Here is a 26,061-nt window from a genome sequence, read left to right on the forward strand (position 1 = left end):
TAAAACAGAACCGAGCCACGGGGGTATGGTGAGCGAAGGCATCAGAATATCAATTAACCTGCTCTGAACAAAGCTGCAGCTCAGAGTGGAATAGACATTTCACTGAAGTGTCAGGAAGATGGATAATGTATTCTAATTAGGGATTGACTGATACCTCCACATCCAGCCACTCCTGGACGTGAGACCCGTGAACCTCGAAACGCAGGCTTATTGGGAATGTCTTAATGTCCCCTCGTGGCAGTTGTTGGGTGCTATTTACTGATTTATGGCTTCTTGCTTTGCCAGAATTCGCAGCCATTAAAGTCCTCCCAGCCAAAATTGCTGCTTCCCTGCGAACGTGCAGCCCATTTTGCAGCTGGGCAAATGACCCCTTAGCAAGAGCGCTGGAGAAGATCTTTTCTGAGCACCCAGCCTGCAGCTTTCATCATGAGGATGCCGTGGGATAGACCCACCTTCAACAGAGGTTTGGTCAAGGCGCCCTCCCTTCCAGGTGGACCAGTGTGGACCAGCATGGGCTGGCACAGGGAGGAAGAGCCTCCACGGCTGCCTTCTCCATGATGTGGGGAGCGGCTCTAATGGGGCCTGGGTGCTGCTCGAGGGCTTCCTCGGGGACCTTGTTTCTTAGTCCCCAGGTGATCGTACCATTTCCCCAACTCAGAAAGAGCAGACCTGGAGAGCTGGTGGCCTAGGGCTCACTCCAGAGCCCCCCACCTTCTTCCTTTTAGATTTTCACATCTGCACCAGAATGACACTCCAGTGAGGCCAGGCTAATTAGGGAGATGTTCCTCATTTTGCTGCACTTTTCCTGTGTAATTGGAAGTCCCGCTTTCTCCAGTGAAAAGTCAGTGAGAGCTGTTCCCCTGAATAGTTCTAAAAGCTTTGGACCACATACTGATATCTGCTGCAAATTTGTGGCGAGATTATAATGATTGCTCAGTAATGCAATATTAAAAGCAGAGGCCTTTCTCAGTGCCGAGCAAAGACGGAGTTCCAACCTTCCAGCTTCGAAAAAGGATTCAAAAGAGAGTTACCAGCGCTTGTACTAGAAGCAGCAATCAATGGGCTCACAATTCCTTCCCGTCCAAATAAAGGAAAAATAAGGGGGTATGAATTTAGCTAAAGTTCAGAAAATGTTGGTTCGGCTTCCAGAACTGCGAGGGAGCTCTCAGACGCTCTGTCTCCTGGTTCTGCTGGTGTTGCTCACGTCTGTAGATGTTTGCTGTTTCCAGGAGCTGCAGCCTGACGCTTGGCTGGCTATAACAAGGACTTGAGGGAGCAAAACGCTGTTAAAATTTTTTTTTTTGCACTTTTGCTTCATTAGTTCTAGAAACCAGGGGTTCCGTGGCTGTGAGTCTTCCTGTATAATTCAAGAAATTAATGAAAGCTTGCTGGATTTTTCCGACAGTCTTTAGGCTGCAAATTTGTTTAGCTTTTTTTTTTTTTTTTTAACTGTCAGTGGAGGCTACTGGAACCTAAATATTTTAATATTGAAGAAAGGCAGGCTTTTTTTTTTTTTTTTTTTTTTTTTTTTCAGAGACAAAGTCTCACTCTGTCACCCAGGCTAGAGTGCAATGGCATGATTATAGCTCACTGCAGCCTCAAATTCCTGGGCTAAGGGGAGCTTTCTGCCTCAGCCTTCCAAGTAGCTGGGACTATAGGTGTGTGCCAACACGCCTGGCTAATTTTTAAAAATCTTTTTTGGTAGAGTGGGGGTCTCACTATGTTGTTACCCAGGCTGGTTTGAAATTCCTGGCCTCAAGCAATCCTCCTGCCTTGGCTTCCTAAAGTGCTGGGATTTCAGGCGTGAGCCACTGCACCCAGACCACCTTTTGGTTTGTTTGTAAAGAAAGACATCTCTTACCATTGCCCACACTGTGTCTGTCGATCAGATGGTGTGGATGTGAGTGACCTGGAGGCTGAGTCCGTCCATGTCAGTCCATCCTCTGACCTTAGAGCAACTGAATCTCATAATGGCTGAGAGGGAGGGCTTTACAGCAAGTGGGGGCTCCCAGTGTTGACTCCCAGTTGCCGGACCCCACTACCTGCAAAATGGAGACTTGAAGCAATTCACTACTTTCTTTCAGTCTCTTCCAAAGCTCACTTTACTAATGTACCTGGACATCAAGTCTAAAGCATTAGACTGTCTGTGTGTGTGTGTATGTGTGTGTGTGTGTGTAACTCTAAACTCATGGGACTTGAAGGGACTTTAGAAATTGTTTAATGTGAACATTGCTGAGGGACATAAAAAAGCAATTTAAGCAAATGAGACGATAATGTGTTGACTTGATAGTGTAAAAATGTCAATTTGTCGTGAATTGATCTACACATTTAATGTTGTTCCAAAATCCTAGTGGAATTTCTTTCTATTTGGGAACTTGACAAAATATTTGTAATGTTTACCTGAAAGATCTTGTTTTGAAAAAAAAGAAGGGAAAGCTTATTTTACTAGACATTGTGATAACTTATAAAACAACAACAATTTAAACAGTTAAATAAAAAGAATTTAACAGGCCTGGCGCGGTGGCTCAAGCCTGTAATCCCAGCACTTTGGGAGGCCGAGACAGGTGGATCATGAGGTCAGGAGATCGAGACCATCCTGGCTAACCCGGTGAAACCCCGTCTCTACTAAAAAATACAAAAAACTAGCTGGGCGAGGTGGCGGGCACCTGTAGTCCCAGCTACTTGGGAGGCTGAGGCAGGAGAATGGCGTAAACCCGGGAGGTGGAGCTTGCAGTGAGCTGAGATCCAGCCACTGCACTCTAACCTGGGCGACAGAGCGAGACTCTGTCTCAAAAAAAAAAAAAAAAAAAAAAGACTTTAACAATCTACAGGCAGAAAGAGGCCACAGCCAATGTCGTTATCAGCATTTAGACTCTGATAAAAGTGTCCTCAGAGGGGAAAAGATGGGCTGTACTGGGGGTGAGTTTGGAACAGGTGGTGAGCCACAAGGAAGCAGATTACATCACAGCCCCACATCATTCGCAAACTGAAATGCGGCCCTATTACACGGATCATTACTATTTACATGTAAAGAGTAAAAACACAAGAATACAATTTAAAGGCAAGTGAATATGTATCAGCTTTTGCAGGGGGGAGGGTGTTTTTATGCATCCACACAATGCCAGAGTCTAAAGAGGAAAGCAGTGATTGATTTGGCCACAAATTGGTGTGTGAAAAGCAACACCACACACAAAATGAAAAGGCTGCAAGACAAACTGCTGAAAATGTTGGCAACATAGTTTGCCTCAAAGGGTTTGTGGTAGTGTTTGCCAAAATTCAAAATGGGGTAACGTTCTTAATATGTAAAGAGCTCTTGTCAATAAATAAAAGGATGAAACCCCCAGGGGAAAGCAGATGATGACACAAATAGACATTTTGGAAAAGAAAAAAAAAAATCCAAATAGCTAATAAACATATGGAAAAAATACTGAACCTCATTAATGATCAAAGAAATGTAAATTAAAGCAGCAGTGGTATACTGTATTTTGCTGGACAGATTTTTTTCCCCTAGATAATGCCCAACATTGGCAGAGATGCAAGGAAACAGATGCTTTGCCATTGGATTCATAAACTGGTGGGTCATTTTGTAGAGCGATGTGGCAAAATGTATCAAAAGTCATAAAAGAAGGTGTCAGCTTTTAGAAATTTATCTGAGGATGTTTGCTAGGCATCCAGATGCATATACATCATTGTTTATAATAGTGGAAAACTGGAATCAAACTGAACAATATGAGCAACAATATGGGATCAGTTACCATCAGGTCAATTCATGCAATACCAGGCGGCTATGAAAACTTCTGTGCAAGGAGCACTTTGCGACGTGGGAAAACGTTCATGAAATGTTTTTGCTAGAAAGTAACAGATTACCAAATAGTATATAAGGTGTGATGCCCCTCCCCACAACCCCCAGCCGCCAGGAACAAAGGTATCTGCACTTGCTGCTTGGAAGGAGATACACCAGAATGTTGACAGTGGCTTGTTTGGGTCTCAGGTGTTACCAGTGACTTATTATGTCAGTTTTTCAGTATTTTCCACACAGTGTACAATGATTGTATATTACTTTCACAATTGGATTTAAAGAGTTAGTTAAGGCCGGGCACAGTGGCTCACGCCAGTAATCTGAGCACTTTGGGAGGCTGAGGCAGGAGCATTGCTCGAGCCCAGGAGTTCAAGACCAGCCTAGGCAATGTAGCAAGACTCTATCTCTACAAATAAATAGTAAAAATAAACCTGTAAACCAATTCCCTAGCTGTACCAAGAGGGGCCTGATGCGTGAGGAATTTCAGTCCCATAAGAAGGTAGCTGCAGAGCAGAAACCGGAATCATCGTCCAGGGTTTGTTTTTAAGAAAAGTGGGGTGTTACCGCAGATATATGGGGCAGAAAATAAAAACAAAAGCGGGGTTTTCACCCTGGTCTCAGGAATCTCTCCAAAACTCTCTTTAGGAAATTATCCAAAATGTGGAAAGCGCTAGATGCACAAAGATGTTCATCGAGGTATTATTTATGATAGTGAACACTGCTCGCAGTTGAAATGTTCATTCGTGGGCATAGTTAAGTTGCTGTGTACATTCTCTTGGTGGGACATTGCACAACCGTTGATAATGGGGACAATGAGGAGCCATGCAGATGTGAAGAGATGCTTATGGTTGCTATTGTGTGGTGGAAAAAATCAAGATGTAGGCCGGGCGTGGTGGCTCACGCCTGTAATCCCAGCACTTTGGGAGGCCAAGGCAGGAGGATCACTGGAAGTGAAGAGTTTGAGACCAGCCTGGCTAACATGGTGAAACTCCGTTTCTACTAAACATACAAAAAATTAGCCGGGCGTGATGGCACACGCCTGTAATCCCAGCTACTTGGGAGACTGAGGCAGGAGAATTGCTTGAACCTGGGAGGCGGAGGTTGAAGTGAGCTGAGATCATGCCATTGCACTCCAGCTTGGGCAACAAGAGTGAAACTCTGTATCAAAAAAAAAAATCAAGATGTAAAATATATATGTTATGATTATAGTCACCAACATACGATTCAGAAGGGAATATAATAATATATTACAAAGTAGGGTTTTTGTTTGTTTGTCTTGTTGTTGTTGTTGTTATTGTTGTTGTGGTTTTTGAGACAGAGTCTTGCTCTGTCGCCCGAGTGCAGTGGCGCGATCTCGGCTCACTGCAAGCTCTACCTCCTGGGTTCACACCATTCTCCTGCCTCAGCCTCCTGAGTAGTTGGGACTACAGGCACCCGCCACCACACCCGGCTAATTTTTTGTACTTTTAGTAGAGATGGGGTTTCATCGTGTTAGCCAGGATGGTCTCTATCTCCTGACCTCGTGATCCGCCCACCTCGGCCTCCCAAAGTGCTGGGATTACAGGCATGAGCCACTGTGCCTGGCCACAAAGTAGTTTTTAAAGGGTGAGGTAGCTATCAGAAACATTTATGTATTTTTTTGTCTTAAAAGCTCTAGTCTTTCTATAAAGCTATTATGTTCCTTTTAAAATAATTCCAAAAAATCTAAAAATCAAAACAGATGAGCAGCTCTCTGAATCCTCTGTCTAGGGCTGGATTCTGGATGGCATCCCCGAGACGCGTGAGCAGGCCCTGAGGATCCAGACCCTGGGCATCACCCCCCGACACGTCAGTGAGTAGCTCCCAAGGGTCCCCCACCTGCCAGAGCTGCAGCCCCAAGGGGTGGCCAGTGAGCGCCCCGCTCATGCCGCCTGCTCCCGACCTCAGCCCAGGCACTGTCCGAGACCCAGCAAGGAAGAGGACAGCACAGCTGAATTTTTCACAGAGCTAAATGTATTCAGGGCTGGTTCTTTAAAAAAGTGGGGTTTTGCTTTCAGCCTGGTGATTCTTTGTCCCAGGAAGGAAATCAACTAGAATGCTGTGCAAGCGTTCGGTGCACGCAGAGATGCCCATCATGGCATTATCTGTGATGAGGGAAATTGCTAACAGGCAAAACTTGCAGTCATGGGCCGTGCTCTGTCCTGATGTTACGCTCTTTCCCGATGTTACCCTCTTTCCCGATGTTACGCTCTTTCCCGATGTTACGCTCTTTGTGTTTGGGTGCAAGGAGACCTTTCTCTTAGGAATTCACGGGGATGGAGATGATTGTTGTTTCAATGCCATTATACAGAAAAACAAAAAACCTAAAGCAAGTATTGGTCTGTGCTATTCATATGTGTGGCACCTGCTTCCTGACAAGTCTGGTTTTGCTCCTTTTCTTCTCTGTCCAGTCGTGCTGAGTGCTCCAGACACAGTCCTGATCGAGAGAAACCTGGGGAAGAGAATCGACCCTCAAACTGGAGGTATGGCTATGGCCACCCTCACCCAGCCCCATGGGGTTTCAGAGACCCTGGTGGTGACAACCTGCCTACCATTTCCCGAGCTGGCATTCTGCTCTGGGCACCCACAGAGGGACACAAGGAAAGCTGCCACAGGATGGGCTCTGAGCTGGAAGACACTGGCAGGGGTACATTCTGGTAGATGAGGAAAGGGAGGCCCGTTTAGGTTAAAGGAGGAGACTTTCTTGTGGCAGAACCAGAGTAGAGTGTGGGGGGTCATGCGGGGCACCTGGGCTTGGGGCCCACACAGGAGCCAGGGGACGTGTCTGCCTCTCCCTGGGACAAATTATGTACCCCCTGACACCTCTTGTTCTTTGGTATGCGTACAGAAGAGAGAGGCATGGGCATTACCTGGGAGAACTGGCAGGTGCTGCAGGGGACAGGGCCCTTGAACTGGGCCTTGAAGACCAGGCAGTTCAGCAAGGGGCTGGCGGGAGGATGGGGGGAGGTGGGACTGCCCTTGATTGTCCGGGCCTCAGGCTGTGGTGGCAGATAGACCTGGGTTTGTGGATCCCTAGCTCTGCCACTTTCTGGCTGTAGACATGGGATACTTGAGGCTCAGTTTTCTTATCTGTACATGGGGATGAAAATACCAACCTAGGGTGGGGTGTGGTGGCTCGAGCCTGTAATCCCAGCACTTTGGGAGGCCGAGACGGGCAGATCACGAGGCCAGGAGATCGAGACCATCCTGGCTAACACGGTGAAACCCCGTCTCTACTAAAAAAAAAAAAATACAAAAAGCTAGCCGGGCGAGGTGGCGGGCACCTGTAGTCCCAGCTACTCGGGAGGCTGAGGCAGGAGAATGGGGTAAACCCGGGAGGCGGAGCTTGCAGTGAGCTGAGATCCGGCCACTGCACTGCAACCTGGGCGACAGAGCGAGACTCCGTCTCAAAAAAAAAAAAAGGGCCGGGCGCGGTGGCTCAAGCCTGTAATCCCAGCACTTTGGGAGGCCGAGACGGGCGGATCAGGAGGTCAGGAGATCGAGACCATCCTGGCTAACACGGTGAAACCCCGTCTCTACTAAAAAATACAGAAAACTAGCCAGGCGAGGTGGCGGGCGCCTGTAGTCCCAGCTACTCGGGAGGCTGAGGCAGGAGAATGGCGTAAACTCGGGAGGCAGAGCTTGCAGTGAGCTGAGATCCGGCCACTGTACTCCAGCCTGGGCAAAAGAGCGAGACTCCGTCTCAAAAAAAAAAAAAAGAAAAAGAAAATACCAACCTAATGGGTGATGTGATGGCTCTGAGGATGAAATGGGAGTCTGCAGATAGGTGCCTGTCAGAGTGCCTGGCACAGAGTAAGTGCTCAGAAGTTCACGGCAGCCCTTGCCCTGGGCCCTGTTCTTGTATTGTAACAAGAACAGTAGTTAAGGCTCAGAGTAGCTGGAAGTGCTGGTGTTGAATGACGATGTCCTGCTGCGGTCAGCCACACCCCAGGAATTTGTAGGGCCTGGCCTCCAGGACAGCAAGCACCTCAGCCAGGCACAGCAGCGCCCACAGGGCCCCTGCATGGCCATTTCTAACTGCGCACCTCTCTCCTTGCAGAGATTTATCACACCACCTTTGACTGGCCACCCGAATCTGAAATCCAGAACCGTCTGATGGTACCAGAGGACATCTCAGAGCTGGAGACCGCTCAGAAACTGCTGGAGTATCATAGGAACATCATCAGGGTCATTCCCTCCTACCCCAAAATCCTCAAAGTCATCAGTGCTGACCAGCCATGTGTGGACGTCTTCTACCAGGGTAAACACAAGCAGACAGCCCCACCCTGGACAGGCGGCCAAGGGCTGGGCTCACTGTGCCCTCTACCACTTTGTCCCTTACTCTGGTAGTGGCCAGTGTCTGGGACATGCCTGGGACCCTGGGAGTCAAATCATAGATGACCCGGGTTCCCTGCCCAGAAATGCATGTGTACAGAGCCCCTGGGGGCACCCCACTTGGAGACCCTGGGCTAATGTCCCACATTCAGACGTGGTCACATCTCTGGCCCACAGCAGATTTGGTGGTGATGGGGTTGGGAGGAGGAGAGGCGAGGGATGGGGTGGGAGGGACATGGTAGCAAGAAGTTTGAGCCTGACCTTGAGGGAGAGGAAAGAAGAAATACATAAAGATTAAGACAAAACAGAACCACCACCACCACCACACACAACACAACAAAACACACACACACACAACACAGGTGATATGCTTCATTTAGGATGGAGATACATGGCCCCGCGCCTGGCACTGCTTTGCTGTCCACAGCAATGGCTGATGTTCCCAGCAACTCAGGAGCCACTGCGGGTGGCCTGTGCGAGGTCGGGGAACGGCTGAGCTGGGCAACGTGTTCAAATCTCAGCCCCGACGCAGCCCAGCTGTGCAGCCTTCAGCAATTCTCCTAACTCCTCGGAGCCCTAGTTTTGGCATCCCTAAAATAGGAACAAAACTTGTGCCCTCCTCCCAGGCATAGGTGAGGATGAAATGGGATTCTCCAAATCATGTGTCCACAGCCACAAGTCCAGTTCTGGTGCAGAGGAAAGCCTCAATAAACAGCAGACGCCATAGCTCCTATCATTGTTCAACACCCTGTCCAAAAAGGCAAGGGCAAGGTGGAATAATTCTATCCCCGAACAGTTGTATTGTCATTTTCAAAAGTCTTGCTGAGCTTCAGTAATCTAAAAGCCCAGTTATCCCTTTCCACACAGTGTCGGGTAAATGAAGCGTTTACGACGCAGGGAACATCACAGATATTTAAGACACTTGACAGTTTACAAAGTCCTTTTTTAAATATATTCTCTCAAATCTCTCCAAAAACAGTTCTGTTTTGCTGGGGAGGTGGTTTTGAGCTCCCTCAAGCCCTTCCCTGCTGACTCTCCCAGCACCCTCTCCTGCCAGGAGACTCGGTGCATAAACCTCATTGCTACACTGAGCTTGGAGATGCGATGTTTGCCGGCGTGGGTTGAACAGCCTCGCCCTCTGAAGGGGGCAGTCAGCCAACGGGTGGGTTAGTAGAAAGTGTCGCTACTTAAAGAAGAAATGCCAGGCTTATGAGGGCTTATAATTTTCCAGTGATTTTGCATCTCGGAAGGGTCTTTGGTAACAAACACTGCACTCTTAAGATAAACAACCACAACATTTATCTTATGCCATGATTCTGAATTTACACATTAATTACTTTCAAATTACTTAATTACATTTAAAAGTTCATATGATCATTCATAAAGAATTCATGCCTGGAATTGTAAATAAAAATGTGAATGTCTGAATATTAATTATTATTAATTAATAATGCAGAGAGATAAATTGAAAATTGGAATGCAAAATTCTCTCTGTGTTGTTTTTTTAATCTCTCTGCAGTGCACCCAGCAACCACATATTTTTAAAAAGCATAATCAGATGTTGAGACTGTCTGGGGGATCATTACTTCTAATTAACTTCGTTATTTACTGTAAATTAAGCATCATTTGTAAGCAGGCCGCTTTGCCTGTAGTATTTGTGCTTTTCAGATGCACGGGATTATGGAAGGTCTGAGAAGAAAGAGAGCCTCGCCTGAGTAGCTCCCTTTGGGCTTCGCTCAGTGGAGGAATGGTACCCATGGCGGGAGGTTTGGGAGAGTTGCCCCAGCTCTGCCAAGTCTCAGCCTAATTGGCTCATCTGTAAAATGGGGCGTGAATAACGCAGCCCTCAGGGGATTGCTGGGTCAAACAAACGAGATGGTGCCTGGGGAGTATTTGTCGTAGCAATTAGTACATGCCATTGATGATGCTGATCACAACCTGGAAAAAAGTCCATTCTAACTCATCCGTGCCTTCTAAAAAGAAGGGACTGTTCTTCTCTAATGACCCTTCCAATTTAAAAGCCCTGCAAAGATTGGAGAGGTCAGGGTTTTCACAATGAACATATCCCAGCAGTTCACAGTCGGGGGCAGTTTTGCGCCCGCCGCACCCCCGGGGACATTTGGCAATGTCCGTAAAGGTTTTTTGGTTGTCATACGTTGCAGTTGTGCTACTGGCACCCAGCGGGTAGAGGCCAGGGATGATTCTCAACATCCTGCAGTGCCCAGAACAGCCGGGCAACAAAGAATCTTCTGGCCCCAAATGTCGGTAGTGCTGAGGATGAGGAATCTGCCTCGTTCTTGGGTGGTATGTTCCTGAGGGAAGCAGGATGGCCTGGCCCCTCAGCCAGCACAGAATCCACTGCAAGGCACACTGGCAAAGGCAGACCGGCAGGAAGGTGTAACGGGGCCACCCGTGGCTGACTTTGCATAGGACAGTCTGGGGCCTTGGAAGGAGGGGGAAGGTCTGTCTGGGGAAGGATACCCTATTTCAAAGGCTGGCTTGGAGGCTGGCCCAGGTCCGTGCCTCATCTGTGGGCATCTGCCGTGCCTCAGGTGCCCGAAATGCTGCCCTTTACAGCCTCATCAGCTTTTTCTCGCGGCTCCCCGCTTCTGAGCTCCGGCAGGAGGCGACTGGTTTGATGTTTTTCCTGTGGTTTCTTGGCATCCAGTGTCCCCCATGGTGCAGGTGGCCTCATTGTTGGAGACACTCACCCCATCCCCTCACTTCTTTGTTCACCAAATGCCAGGGGCACACCACAGGCCAGGGCTGTGCAGCTACATCTGGCCACTCCTGTGACCTATTTGATCACTACCTCTTTGGAGAGTCGCAACAAAGTTGGTGTCACCAGAGTGCAGCTGCACAAATTACTCTCCACTAATTCGAGTCCTTTAAAAGTCCCTGGGCACTGGGCCCCTATGTGGCTGGATGCGTTTATCAAAGCCTGTGTCTGACATTCAGGTGCACCTAGCAGAAAGCCAGCATGCAATTCTAGAAGACCAGCCTAGTGCTGGGGCTTCCGGTTGGGAGGCTCAGCCCGAATCAGTAGGAAAAGCCACCAGCCCTGTAGAGAGTGCCCTCATGTCCCGGGACCAGCCTCCCAGTTGCAACACAGCCAGCCCTAGGAATCCTTCCTTCAGCCTGGAAGGAAATGCAGACACCTGCACGTGTTTAGACGACTGTGTTGAGAGGAATTCCAGGGCAGCGCTCGAGGGTGGCTTCTGTGGACTTCACCACTTGCTTCCTGCCTTGGTGCCCAGGCATGCCACATAATTCTTTTCCCCGCCTCTTCGCCCGATGCACAGAGGGCTTCCATGGTGCTGTGAAAGAGAAAAGTAGTTACTGCCGTTAAAAGAGTCAAAGCAGAGGGGGTGCAAGCTGGTTTCCTGTTCTCTAGGACCTAGGTTTATTATCCTCATATCTTTTCTTTTCAGCTCTGACCTATGTCCAAAGCAACCATCGTACTAATGCCCCGTTCACCCCACGGGTGCTGCTGCTCGGGCCTGTGGGCAGTGGGAAAAGTCTGCAGGCCGCCCTCCTGGCCCAGAAATACAGGCTCGTCAATGGTGAGTGCCCCAGGCGCTGGGATGCCCAGCTTGGAGCGCCTTTCCTTGCCTCCTGCCCCTCCTCCCCAGCTCTCTCATTTTATCTGGGGTGGTGTGGGGGAAAAGAGTCAGTATCACTTCTTTTTCTGGCTCTTTGTTCTTAACAATTTTCTGTTAGTCCATCTTTGCAGGAATAGATGTTTTTCCTTCCGAAGAATATTGCCATAAAAACATTAACCACTAAAAACATGCCCACAGCCCAAAGAGACAGAACATTTTTCCGTCATCATTTTTTATATCCTTTGGAGCGGGGGGTTTGTCTGTGCCATACGCCAGGGGTGGCTCCCATCTTGCCCCTGCCATCTCCGCATAATAGGAATGTGCTGTTTATTTATTTTCTCCAGTCTCGTTTGGCGCCCCCCCACCCAGGTCAGTGTGTTTACAGGCAAACAATTTCTGCACCAGAGGAAGACTTCTTGCTCTGCACAGTTTCAATAAATATTTTACCAGGAGGAGAGAAAATATTGAAATCAGTTCTCCAGGTCTTTCCCGGTTTGGTCCCAGGCGGTCTTGGATGCCAGCTTGTGTTCAGGAGGATAAAGGGATGGGAATGAGGAAGAAACTGTAGCAGAGACACACTGCCAGGTTGAAGGGAGTTAAAAGCGCTGCCCCCACGCACACCATGCTCCACAAGCCTGAATAACCTCTACTGTATTTACTGAGGGAACATGAGACCTGTACCCCCAAATATATGCATATGCATACAACCCCCCAAATTATACAGGTATACCACATGAATATAGAGAGGGAATACAAACAAATATATAGACACACAAATATATGTACAAATGTTTATACATGTATATACATATATTTGTATATGTATACACAAATATAAGTACAAATGTTTGTACATGTATATACATACAAATATATGTATATACCACTCCAGAAGGATCAAGCTTTGAATAAAAATGCTTCTCAATGAGGCCTCCTCCAGCTTACAGTTCTAAAGCCACTGAGACTAGCAAGGAATCCATGATAAAAGTCACACCCCTAAAATGAAGATAGAGACCTGAACAATTATTCTGCAAATTTGGTTACTATGGAAAATTAACCAGGACATTTAGAAAAAAAATGCTTTTCCTTGAGTTCATCTTTAAAAATAGATTTCAATAATTCCTTCTCCTTTTGATTGTGTCTCTTGTTATAAGACAAAATTTCCAGCGGTGTTAGGGATGGCTTCTTTGTTCCGATGACCAGCAGTCTACCTGTGGCGGCACCACTTGCTTACGTGTGTGCACACATCGTTACGGGAAGGGATAGAGTGAGCGCGGAGGGGCACTGGCGGTGGTGGGAGGGTCTGAACACACAACAGCAATACTGTAATGCAGTGCAGAGCTTTCTGGAAATAATTGTCTCGGTGCTCTGTTTTATAATGCAGACACTCTCATTCAAGAAAAGGTTTTTTTTTTTTTTTTTTTTTTTTTTAATTTAAATTGCATTCAGCACACCAATTATGAAGAGATGAAATTATCTGCCTAGATTTTTCCAAAAATGAAAATAGGAAGGCTCATCATGGTTTTTGCTTGTTACCTAAGAGCCACGATGGGGCTTGTTTAGATAATTAAGCATTTGGAGACTGCCTCAGGAAGTTCCCATTTATCAAAGGGGTTCTTGATAAACGCAAGACATCATGATATTTAAGCAAACCCATTTAAGGGACCTAAGGCAGGAAGTGGTAGCCTTGGGATCTCTGCAAATGCCTGTCTGAACCCAGAGTTCTGGGTGCTGTCTGCTCCGCTGCGGCCATCCGCTGGCCTGGTTCTAAACTTCACATCTGTGAATCTCTCAGCCATAGGAGAACGTCTCCAAACCAACGAAAACAGACAAACAGCCCCACACTCACTGCCACAGAGTTCATCAGAAGACCCCACTTAGGATGGTGGGATTATATATGGACACAACTTTCTGAAAGGCAAGAGCCACTATTGGTTAAAGCGCTAACTGCGCAAACCCTGTGACCCTGGGATTTAACTCCTAGGAGTTTATTCTGCTCCAGCACTCAGATGTGCAGCGAGAGATGTGGCAGAAGCATAATGAGAAACACAGGCAACCTCCAACTCTGTTAATAAGCAGGTTTGTGAAATAAGTTGTGATAAACCCATGTAATGGATTGTGAGGCAGCTGTTAAAAATAAACCTGTAAAGTGATTTGATGTCGGTAATACATGGCTAAATAAGGGAGGGGCAGAAAACAATTTGCTCAGCAGTATCCAGGGGGTGAGCTCATTTTTGTTTAAAAAAGCATGTTAGTTTATGCTCAGAAAAAACCTAAAGAAATATCCATACACCAAACTGCTTATCTCGGCAGAGCTGTGTATTATACAATTCAGATTTTTTTTTTTTTACAGTGAGCATGAATTCCTTCCTTCCTTCCTTCCTTCCTTCCTTCCTTCCTTCCTTCCTTCCTTCCTTCCTTCCTTCCTTCCTTCTTCCCTTCCTTCTTTTTCTTTCTTTCTTCTCTTTTTTTTTTCGGGTCTTGCTCTGTCACCCTGGCTGGAATGCAGTGACATAATCATGGCTCACTGCAGCCTCCAGCTCCTCAAGTGATCCTCCCACCTCAGCCTCCCAAGTAGCTGGGACGACAGGTATATGCCACCATGCTCAGCTAATTTTTTATTTTTGTAAAGATGGGATCTCTCTATGTTGCCCAGTCTAGTCTCAAATTCTTGGCCTGAAGCAGTTCTCCCACCGAGGCCTCTGGTTTCTTTTTTGACTCGTGTACTATTTAGAATGTACCTTGCTTAATTCCCACATATTTGGGGATTTTCCTGATTGCTTTATATTCTTGATTTCTAATTTAATTCTCTTGTGGTGAAAGAACATACCCTATGTGATTTTGATCCTTTGAAATATGCATATATGGTCTATACTGGTGAATTCCAAGTGTACTTAAAAAGTAGGTATTCTGCATTGTTGGATATAGTGTTCTATAATGTTGATTAGGATAAGATGTTTGACAGTGTTTAAGTCTTCTATGTCCTTAATGATTCTCACTCTACTTGTTATGTCCGTTATTGAGAGAGGTGTGTTAAACTCTCCCAACTCTTTTATTTTTAATTTTTTACAGTCATCCAGCCCAAAATGTCAAAAATCTCCCAACTCTGAATTGTGGATTTGTCTATTCTCTGCAAGTTTTTGCTTCATGTAATTTATTGTTAAGTGCATACTGTCACACCTCAGTATCAATGGGGGATTGGTTCCAGGACCTTCCTTGGATACCAAAATCCGAGGATGTTCGAGTCTCTGATACAAAATGGCATAGTATTTGCATATAACCTGTGTACATTCTGCTATACACTTTAAATCATCTCTAGATTGCTTATAATACCTAATATAATGTAAATGCTATGCAACAGTTGTTATCCTGTATTGTTTAGGAAATATTGACAAGGAAAAAAGACTACATGTTCAGTGCAGACATAATTTTTACCCCAAATATTTTCAACCTGTGGTTGGTTGAATCCATGAGTGTAGAAACTATGGATATGGAGGGCTGACTGTATACAGTAAGGATCATTATATCTCATTGGTGAAATGACCCTTTCATTGCTAGGAAATGTTGCTTTTCCTCTCTAGCAATACTCATTTTCTTGAAGTCTACTTTGTCTGATGTTAATGAAGTTTCTCTAACTTTCTTATGTTTCGTGTCTGTATGATATACCTTTTATTCTTTTTCTTTTAAACTATCTGTGTCTTATAGTCTAAATATGTGTCTTGTAGGCAGCATATAGTTGGATCTCACTTTTTTTTTTAAGAGACAGGGTCTTGCTCTATTGCCCTGGCTGGAGTACAGTGGTGCAATCATAGCTCATCGCACCCTCAAACTCCTGGGCTCAAGTGAACCTCCCGCCTCAGCCTCCCACTGAAGTTACAGGCATGAGCCACCACGCCTGGCCTGTTTTTGTTTGTTTGTTTTCTACTTGTGTCATCTGTTCTTTGTTCCTCCTTTCCTGCCATCTTTTGGATTAACCAAATATTTTTTAGTAATCCATTTTCTTTCTTTCCTTTTTAGCCATATCTCTTTGCTTTATTTTGTTAGTGGTTGCTAGGGATTAAATATTCATCTTTTGCTTGTCACAGCCTATTCTGAGTGAATATTATACCTCAATATGTATAGTACCAGAGACCGGCAGCAGTAGATTTTTCCATTTACCTTACTTCTTTACAGTTGACATACATTTTACTTGTGCGTATGTTATAAACCCTACAATATATTGTAATTATTTTTGTTTTAAATAGTCATTCATCTTTTAAAGAAGTGAAGATATAAAGGGGGAAGGACTTTTATATGTACCCACCTATCAATACTCTTCACTCCTTGGTTTAGATCCAAGTTTCCTTCTGGTATCATTTTCTCAGCCTGAAGAACTTCCTTTAACATCTCTTGTAGTGAAAGTGTGCCGGTGACAAATTTTCTCAGCTTTCATATGCCTGAAAATGACATGATTTCATCTTCATTTTTGAAGGATGTTTTGGCTGCATATAGAAATCTACGTTGACAGTTTCTTTCTCTTAACACTTTAAAGATGTCATTCTATTGTCTTCTGGCTTGCACTTCTTCTGATGAGATCTCAGAGGTTATTTTTACCATTGTTGCCCTACATATTAAGCACCCTCCCCCGCCTCCAGCTGCTGTTAATATTTTCTCTTTAGCTTTCAGCAATTTGACTATGATGTATCAAAGTGTGACTTACTTTGTGTTTGTTCTGCTTGGATCTCAGAGATTCTTGGATGTGTGGGTTGAAATTTTTAATGAAATTTTGAAATTCTCCTGTCATTATCTTCTGAAATCTTTTTTCTGCCTGTCTCTCTTCTTTCTGGAACTCCAGTTCCACATATGTTAGACTGTGTGGTATTGTCCTCCAGGTCTCTTAGATTTGGTTCTTTTCTTCCGGTCCTTTCCCATCCCCCTCTTTGCTGCAGTTTGGCTACTTCCTGTTGCCTCTTTTCCTGTCTTTAAATTCACTGATTGCGGCACACCTAGTGATTTGTTTCATTTAAGATACTGTATTTTCCAGTTCCAGAATTTCCATCTGGTTCTTTTTCACAGTTTTCATTTCTCTGCTGAGATTCTCCATCTGTTCACTCATTTTAACTATCTTTTCCTTTAAGGTTTTAAATGCACTCATAATAGCTGTTTTAAAGTCCTGGTGTGCTGATTCTGACACCTGTGTCATCCCCTGATCTGATTCTATGGTCTCTTTTCTCTCCTCATAGGAGTCACATTTTCCTGCTTTTTTGCATGTCAAGGAGCTTTCAATTAAATGCTAGACATTGTGTTTCTGATATTTTTGAAGGTCTGGATTGTGTCATCATTCTGGTTTAAGAGTATTGAGTTTGGAGGATTAACTCCATCCCATTGAAGCTTATTTTTAGGCTTTGTTAAGTGGGACTAGAGTGTTCTTACTCTAGGGCTAGAGTATCCCTGCAGCTAAGGTCTGCCCTTTCTGGACTCTCAGCTGAATGTCTGGGGTGTTCAGCAAGTTCTCTCACTTTGGTTGTCAGAATGCCAGCATCTCCCAGCCCTGTGTGAATTTCCATTCAGTTTACCGCTTCCCAGTAGCTTTTCTCTACCAGGCCTCTGGAGTCTCACCCTGCACATGTGCAGCTCCATATTGGCCAAAGGCTCAGTGAGCCCTTATGAGATTTCTGGAACCCCTTCTGTGCACAGCTGCCTCCTCTCCATTACCCTGTTCTACAAAGTCTGGCTGTTTCAGGCTCTAGTCTTTGTTGCTTCCACCCAGTGAGCCTGCTGATCCGTTTGGGCTCCGCTTCTCCTGTGCCATGACTTGAGAAGTGCCCGTAGGTAGAAATCCAGGATGAATATGGGGCTCGTTTTGTGTGTTTCCTGCCTCTCAAGGATTACAGACCTGTCTCTCTGTTGTCCAGTGACTCTAAAGAATTGCTTCATAGATTTTGTTCAGTTACACAGCTTTCTATAAGACAAGTTAAATAGGATACCCGTTACTGCTTCGTGGCCAGAACTGGAAGCTAAGCATGGGTTTGATGTCACACAGACCTGGGTTTGGACCCCAGCTCTGCCCCTTAGTGGCTCTGTGACCTAAAGCAGGTTATTTCATCTCTTTGAGCCTCAGTGTCTTTACCTAAGAAACAATAGGTTATTGTGAGGGCCAAATAAAACAAAGCAAGAAAGCACACTTAGCACAGTGCTTGGCACATAGGAGTGTCTCAGTTCCCAGCAGCCTTTTTTTTTTCTTTTCCTTTTCTGTCTTTCTTTCTTTTTTTTTTTTTTTTTTTTTTTTTTTTGAGACAGAGTCTCACTCTGCACCCAGGCTGGAGTGTAGTGGTTTAATCTCTGCTCGCTGCAACCTCTGCCTCCTGGGCTCAAGCGATTCTCCTGCCTCAGCCTCCCAAGTAGCTGAGATTACAGGCTTCCACCACCACGCCAGGCTAATTTTTTTATGTTAGTAGAGACAGGGTTTCACCATGTTGGCCAGGCTGATTTCACGCTGCTGACCTCAAATGATCCTCCCTCCTTGGCCTCCCAAAGTGCTGGGATTACAGGTGTGAGCCACTGCACCTACCTCCCAGCAGCCTTTATTTCTCACTTATATGTCCTTTGCTGGTGAGGCTGCCAACCACATTGGATTAAATTAAATGACAACTGCTGTCATTTACATAGTGAATTAAGCATGTCATTATTGAGGAATAAATCCTTGGTGACGGTAATTTTGTCAAACATTCATGCTATCCAGTTAACCGTAGGATGTTTTTTTGGTCTCTTTAGTATAGGCAGAAAACTTCTTAGCCCTAAAGGTAAGAAAGCCAAAAGTGTGCAATGAACAATTCATGAAAATATAGCTTAACTCTTCTGGCTTTGGCTGGGAAGGGCTTTCACGGCCAAGGAGGAGTCGCCTGTTTGTTCACTCATGCTTGTTGCCCAGCACCTCCTATGTGCTGGCCCTGGCTCAGGGCTCGAGACACAGTGGGGCCAGAGGGAGGCTCCCGCCCAGGGCAGGCAGGTGTCCAGAAGGGGGCAGCTGCCACTGGCCAGGTGACTCCAGCATGGTACCTTTTTTTTTTTTTTGAGAAGGAGTCTCGCTCTGTCGCCCAGGCTGGAGTGCAGTGGCGTGATCTTGGCTTGCTGCAACCGCTGCCTCCCAGGTTCAAGCGATTCTCCTGCCTCAGCCTCCTGAGTAGCTGGAACTACAGGTATACACCACCACACCCAGCTAATTTTTATATTTTTGATAGAGACGGGTTTTCACCATGTTGGCCAGGCTGGTCTTGAACTCCTGATCTTGAGTGATTGCCTACCTCAGCCAAAGTGCTGGGATTACCACCACGTGGTGCCTTTTAATGATGAGTCAGCCCACTTGAAATATGAATCTATCCTATTATGTGGCCCCACCATCCCGTGGAGATGTCCTGCCAGCTGGAAGGGCTGTGGAAGCAACATGCTGCACCCCTTCTCCGTGTAACAAGGGTGTGAATGTGGACGCACTTGAGGCACATTGCTCAGAGATGAGCAGCCCTCCACTGGAGGGCGCGGAGTTCTGTGCAGCAATTCCAGGTGCAGCGAGGCCCTGCAGGGCTCCTCTGTGGGCAACATCCTCGTTAGCGTCTTCCCCGCGCCGTCCATTTTTAATGCGTTCTTTGCCAAATGCATTCCTTTTCATTCCACCTCTCCCTCTTCTTTATTTCCCGGCTCCTTTTTGATATTTACTTTTACCTGGACACATACCCACACACAGAAAAACTCTTTTATGCTTTTTTCAGTGACCTTTTTTTTTTCCCCCCAGCAGGCAGCACTGGGGGTTCTTTTTTTCTCATCTTTCCTCCTATTTAAAATTTAATGGGTGCCTTTCTGTTCCCCTCTCCAGTCTGCTGTGGGCAACTGCTGAAAGAGGCTGTGGCAGACAGGACCACGTTTGGCGAGCTCGTTCGGCCGTTTTTTGAAAAGGAGATGGCAGGTAGGCCACGTTCCCACTAACTGTCACGACCCTACAGGCTGCAGAGAGAACTTTCTCTTTGTGCGGCTCTCTGAACATCCAGGGGCTCAAAACTGGGGAGAACAGCTGGGAAATGGAAATTGGGTTTTCTTGTAAGCAAAGGCTCTGTTGCCTGTTTCTGGTCAGGCCTCTTGGTGTCTGAGCCCGATTCCCAGTGAGGTGAGTTTGTGGATGTGTGGGGGTTATCCCTAATGGTTTAGAATGTTCCTATTTCCCAAGACTGTTTGCTTTTCATAACTGGTACCACTTAAGATTGAGAGCCAGGAGAGACCACAGACCTCCCAACATCCTTTTTTTTTTTTTTTTTTTTTTTTTTTTGAGACAGAGTATCAATCTGTCACCCAGACTGGAGTGCAGTGGTGCAGTCTCAGCTCACTGCAGCCTCAACCTCCTGGGCTCAGGTGATCCTCCCACCTCAGCCTCCCAAGTAGCTGGGACTGCAGGTCCATGCCACCACACCTGGCTAACATTTTTGTATTTTTTGTAGAGATGGGATTTCTCCACGTTGCCCAGGCTGGTCTCGAACTCCTGGGCTCAAGTGATCCTCCTGCTTCAGCCTCCCAAAATGCTGGGATTACAGGCAAGAGCCACCACCCCCTGCCCCCACATCCTTTGTTGTTTGGAATGTAAAAATACTGTGGGCAAATATTCCAATTTAATCAGCACTCAGAAGCCAGAAGGTTCAGACAGCTTTGCAGATGTGAGTGTTTGACTGGCATTGGTCCTCAGCAGTTAGGTGCTCGCCTGTTTGACAGGGGAAGCAGGACCAGATCCTCTTTCCAGGTGCCCTCTGTGATCCACAGTCTGAAAGCATTCCTAGGATCTGACCCCCAGCAAAGGCACCTTTGGGAGCATTCTAGTCAGGCTTCCTGAGTCCACGAAGGAGCCACAGAGAAGGGACTGAGCTGCTGAGGCCACACAGCCAGTTGGCGGCTGGGCTTCTCTGGATCCTCCGTCTGTCTCGTCCCTGGGGCAGTGAATTTCCCACTCACTCACCCACACCTTCCTCCCCTGCACATGCTGCAACTCCTCCCAGCAATCAGTGCACACCCACTTGTCAAGTGTGATGTGCACACGTGCTTATTGTGAAGAAAGTGAATTCCAGAAGCAGCTGCCATTATAGTGAGCAGTGTGGGCATTGGCTAGGAACCCTCCTGGTGGAAGCTTGTGGCCTTCTCCTACCACTTTCCAGATGGAGCAGGTTGATGAGGAAGCACATGAAAATAGGCTCTGTCCTCCCAGCAGTCCGCTGAGCAGGACTCCCGGGGAGATGTCCTGGCCGGCCCTCCCAAGTCCCTCCTTAAGATGTCCCAGTCCGTGGGGTGGAGTTCCAGTGTGTGGAGTAGGAGCCATCAGACACAATGATCTGTGTAGGCACAGGGCAGTGAGCGGGTCTGGTCCTGGGTGTCTGCAGTGGTCCACAGAATGAGGTGATCTGTGTAGGCATAGGGCAGTGAGCGGGTCTGGTCCTGGGTGTCTGCAGTGGTCCACAGAATGAGGTGGAGGTAGGAGGCACCAGGGAGGGTGAAAACCAGCACGAGCTCTCATGCTTCCCAGTCTGGTTCAGATTCCACCAGCCATGTGGCACCAATAAACCACCTTGCCCTTCTTGAAGCCCAGGCTTTGCGGTGACAGGATGGAGATGGAGGTAACCTAGCGGCCGGGTGCAGTGGCTTGCCCATCATCCCAGCGGGTGCGGTGGCTCACCCCTGTCATCCCAGCACTTTGGGAGGCCGAGGCAGGTGGATGTTTTCAGCTCAAGAGTTCGAGACTAGTCTGGCCAACATGGTGAAACCCCATCTCTACTAAAAATACAAAAAAAAAAAAAAAAAAAAAAAAAAAATTAGCCAGGTGTGGTGGTGGGTGCCTGTAGTCCCAGCTACTTGGGAGGTTGAAGCAGGAGAATCGCTTGAACCCGGGAGGCAGAGGTTGCCGTGAGCCAAGATTGCACCACTACACTGTAGCCTGGGTGACAGTGAGACTCAGTCTCAAAAAAAAAAAAAAAAAAAAAAAGTCACAGCAGTAGCAAGCAGCAGCAGTGGTAGAGTACCTGTTGCATCCTCAAGCACAATTTCTCTCCAGTTCTCTTCAAACTCCCATTTACTGAGGTGGGGATTAGCACCCTAAAGATTCGTTTAAAAAATAAGTGAATGTGATACCAAATTAACCTAATTTATATAGTTTCAAGTAGTTGCTGGTAGTATTCCATAGTATGTCTGGGAGGTAATTTAATTGCCCACTAACAAGCATAGTGGTTCAGAAACAGAGACAATGGCCGAGCAGTTGAGGCTGTGCCAATCGGCCAATCCCAGGGAAGGGTCTGCAGGAATTCGTTGACTCTTCTTGCAGCTTCCTTGTCCATTTGAATTTTTTTCAAAATATAAAATGACAAAAATAAAGATGTAGGTGGTTTCCAGATTTGCAGTCCTTCAATACTACTAAAATGCACACTCTTGTATGGAGAAACATCCCTGGTGATCTTACTAGGATACACTGAGGCCTGAGTCCGTGGTGATGTCCAGGGACAGTGGCAGTGGTGATGCTGTACTGCCGTACGCTCCCACCAGCAGTGTGCACATGCTCATTCCCTGCCTGTCTCTGCCATCTCTGGGTATTGCCAGTGTATTTGTCTTCTGTTGCTTCGTAACAAACGTGGTTTAGAACAACACAGATTTATCTTGCAGTTCTGTAGGTCGGAAGTTCTGAAATCCAGATATTAGTAGGGCTGTGCTTCTTCCTGGGGCATTCAGGAGGATTTACTTCTCTGCCTTTTCCAGCTTCTGGGGGCCATCTCCATGCCTCGGCTCATGGCCCCTTCCTCTATCTTCAAAGCCAGCAGAGTAGCATTTTCCAATCTCTCTGTCTCTCTCTGACCTCTGCTTCTGCTATCACACCTCCCTCTCTGACTCTGACCCTCTTACCTCCTTCTTATAAGGACCCTTGGAATGACCCAGAACAGTCCAGGATCATCTCCTCATCTCCAGATCCTTAATTTAATCCCATTTGCAGAGCGCTTTTTGCCATAGCAGGGAACATATTCACAGGTGCCAGCGATTAGGATGTGAACATCTTTTTGGGAGGTTTTATTCTGCCTACCACGGCCAGCCATGTGAATCTTGGCCACTTTGCTAGGTGACAAAAGATGTGTTTATTTTTCATTGTGGTCTTCTGATTGTCGGTGAGGTTGGTAAAGTTGAACGTATTTTCATAAGATAATTGGTTGTGTGTATTTTATCTTTGTGAACCGCCTCTCTATAGCCTTGGCCTGTTAACTGATTTTCCCTTTGCCCATTTTTCAATTAAGCTATTTTGTTGGTCCTAATTGGTTTGTCAGTGCTCTTTGCATATTAGGGTTGTTTACGGCTTTCCATTACTTTTCCTTTGTTTAATCTCTATGTTTCAAGTCACGTTATAATTTGGTAGTTTTAGCAATTGTTTGGAAAGAGAACAGTGACTCCTCACAGCCCTTTAGTTCTCGGGCATCATGGGATGTCACGGTCACTGAGAAGGTCATATGAGGATGTTGGTTTTTTATGAGGTCATGGAGCTCTCGGCCTTCTGGTTTCCTCACCTCCTGTCTCCTACCATTTGACAGCAGTCTTATCTTCCTCGTCTTACAGGGAGTTGGGCATTTACAGATCCTTAATTAACCATCAGATATGGGCACCATTTTACTGACTTATTCAAACTGTATCTTTTGAGTAAATGGGGCCTATTGTTCTTCCTCTTCAAGAGACAGAAATGAATTTGCTTGAATCAAAGCACATCAACTTTGTACAGAGCCGGCTTAATTCATCCACCACTAAAAGCAAACCCAAGAGTCCTTTCAAAGGTGGTCCAAGCACAGAGTCGTTTTTGTGTTTGTGTTTTGTATTTGGGGGACGCAAAGGAGGCTGACGGCACAATTCCCAATTTTCTATAAAGTTAGCGAGACCCGGATCACTTCGATCTTCAATGTTTCATGCTAAATTTTTTCTTCCACAGCTTTTTGTTTATTTAGACAATGTACCTCTATACTTTCGCTCTTCCTACAAAATTAAAGACACAACAACAACCAATATCGTATCTCCCTAACGGAAGCAATAAATTCTGTCATTTCACTAATCCTGATCTTGCAGGGATAACAAAGAATGCATTTACATTCATAACCACTAACAGGGTCTCATTAGTGGGCTGTAGAGAAGCTGCGGAGAAAACCAAAGCGCTCGGCTGGCAGAGCTGGAACCACCCAGGTCTGGCAGGGGCCTGCTTCACCACCGGCTGAAACAGGAAGAAAATTTAAATGATTCTCCGCAGAATTTGGTTTTGAAGGGAAGGTCAGGCTGAACAGGGAGACTCTGCCGAGCCGACCACAGCCTGCTTATTTCTGAATAAGCCCAGCTGGCTGAGGCCCCCTCCTTCCCGAATTGAGCATTGAGCATTGGTGACATCTGTGACTCAGGGGTCCCCTAGCCTGCAGGTGTACCCCACTGTTTGGGCTCAAGGGGTGGTGATTAACCACATCCCTTCCCCATACCCTGAGTTCTGAACCCATCAGGAGACAGACCTCAGAGTTTGCTGAGAGCATAGAATGGATAATGTGGCTGAGATCCCAGGTCACAGTTGGGCTTCACATGCCCCTCCGAGGCCAGGCCTGGAGACAAGCCACCCGTTGTATGGCCATACCCCAATGGTGGGGACAGGGAGACGGACCCCCACGCTTTCCCCAGAAAGAGCCCTGACCGAGTGGGGGCAGACGTGGAAGGAAATTCCTATGCACTGCGGGCCAAGGCCAGCCAGCGGGAGAAGGCAGAACCAGAGGGGCTCAGCCCGTCTCAGAGTGACTCTCCACTCTGGGAAGAGGGAGGCCACAGGGTGAAGGGAACAGTGGAATTCAGCTTCCCAACACTGCCCTGCAGCTAGAAGGGCCCTCCTGAAACTGGAGGACATGCTGCTGTATCCTGAGGCCTTCAGAACTTCCAGAAGAGGAGCCGCTGGTTGGTTGCTCTCCCATATACCTTTGGGGAGTCCTTGGAGACATTCCAGATTCCCCTCTTCAATCCTAGGTCTGTACTGGGTGCCAGCAGCATTCCTGGGAACATAGGAAAGTACCCAGTCACTCCCCTGCCTGTTAGGAGTTTTCATCTGTAAGGTTCAGGAGCTCAGCAAATGAGATTATTGTAAAGACATGAAGACCTCATCACCATGGGGCAGAGGCCCCTATCATCTCTGAGCTTGCAGGTGTCACTGCCAGAACACCCTACCATCTAGCCACCAGTGCAGAAACCCCATCCTCACCACTCCCCAAGCCAGGCACTGTAGACTCTTCCTGGGTACCCCCTCGTTGCCCTAGTGGGTACTGGACCTCCTTCCCTGGGGACTCCACCCTGCCTGTGCTCCCGGCTGCTGGCCTCCTGCTGGTCTTTCACTGGGACCCCTGCCATTGCAGACTTGTGCCTTCTCTCCACTCACCTTGGAGCTGCGTGCCCCAGAGATGTGAGCTTTTGTTATTGTGCATCCCTGCCACCCTCACGGTCATACTCACCACCGTCACCAGCTCAGCCAAACAGATCCAGATGTCATCTTTTCCCCGTGGAGCCTCTTGCTCTTATCCCCACTCCAGGCCTCATGAGTGACCTCTGCAGACTTAGTTCTGTTTTTGTCCTCACAGGTGCTGCCAACACCTCCTTCTTTCGAATCAGCAGCAAAATTAATAACTGTGCTGTTTTCCCATCTTTCCACATTTCCTGGGCAAAGGACCCCAGGGCCCCATCTTAGCGCATCTTCAACCCCTTGATCCCAGGCCCTTGGTGACGGCACTGTGGACAGAGGATTGGGGAGATGCTTATTCTGTGCCTGGACTTTGAAATATATAGGTCCGACCTCCTAAACTCATTCCGACTTGAGCTGCAGTGAACAGAACAAATTTATTCCCCAGGGCTCCACACGTGGCGTTCTTTATACAGGCAACCTCCATTAAAGTCACCAGGAGTTTGCTCTGCATACCATAAACAGGGTCGAGCTTAAATCATGCAGCCTTAGTTGCCAGGGAGCTCCTGTCACTTTTACACTAGTACAAAACAAGTAAAAACGATTCTGGGCTTTTGGAAAAAGAAGTTCTCAGCTGTTTCTGTATCATTTAAAATGAGATGGTTGCTGCCGCCGGCCTCCATTGCCACCGTGTGCTACAGCAGTGTGTGCAGATGCCCTCTTTCCTCCCGGAACCCAAGCAAAGGCGCTACTAGATCTCAGTTCTCTGCTTAAATCAGCGGTGGCCCATAGTGGCCACCACGGCCAAATGACGTCCTCAGCTCCTTCCCCACAGCTCCATTCCTACCAAAGGGTGTTTG

General features: G+C 46.9%; 1 protein-coding gene across 2 annotated transcripts in view; it reads left to right on the forward strand.

Annotated features, from left to right (window-relative positions):
* Positions 1 to 26,061, forward strand: part of AK8 (adenylate kinase 8) — a 163,408-nt gene that overhangs the window by 47,640 nt on the left and 89,707 nt on the right. The window contains exons 6-10 of one of the 2 annotated variants that reach the window (XM_010372821.2): positions 5,549 to 5,630; positions 6,229 to 6,300; positions 7,878 to 8,078; positions 11,584 to 11,715; positions 19,604 to 19,693. In XM_010372821.2, coding sequence (XP_010371123.2) covers positions 5,549 to 5,630; positions 6,229 to 6,300; positions 7,878 to 8,078; positions 11,584 to 11,715; positions 19,604 to 19,693 — 577 coding nt within the window. The remainder of the gene's footprint in view (positions 1 to 5,548; positions 5,631 to 6,228; positions 6,301 to 7,877; positions 8,079 to 11,583; positions 11,716 to 19,603; positions 19,694 to 26,061) is intronic. The other variant, XM_030920315.1, reaches the window with a different exon arrangement.

Source organism: Rhinopithecus roxellana, chromosome 16 (genome assembly GCF_007565055.1).
Source record: "Rhinopithecus roxellana isolate Shanxi Qingling chromosome 16, ASM756505v1, whole genome shotgun sequence".
NCBI classification, from domain to species: domain Eukaryota; kingdom Metazoa; phylum Chordata; class Mammalia; order Primates; family Cercopithecidae; genus Rhinopithecus; species Rhinopithecus roxellana.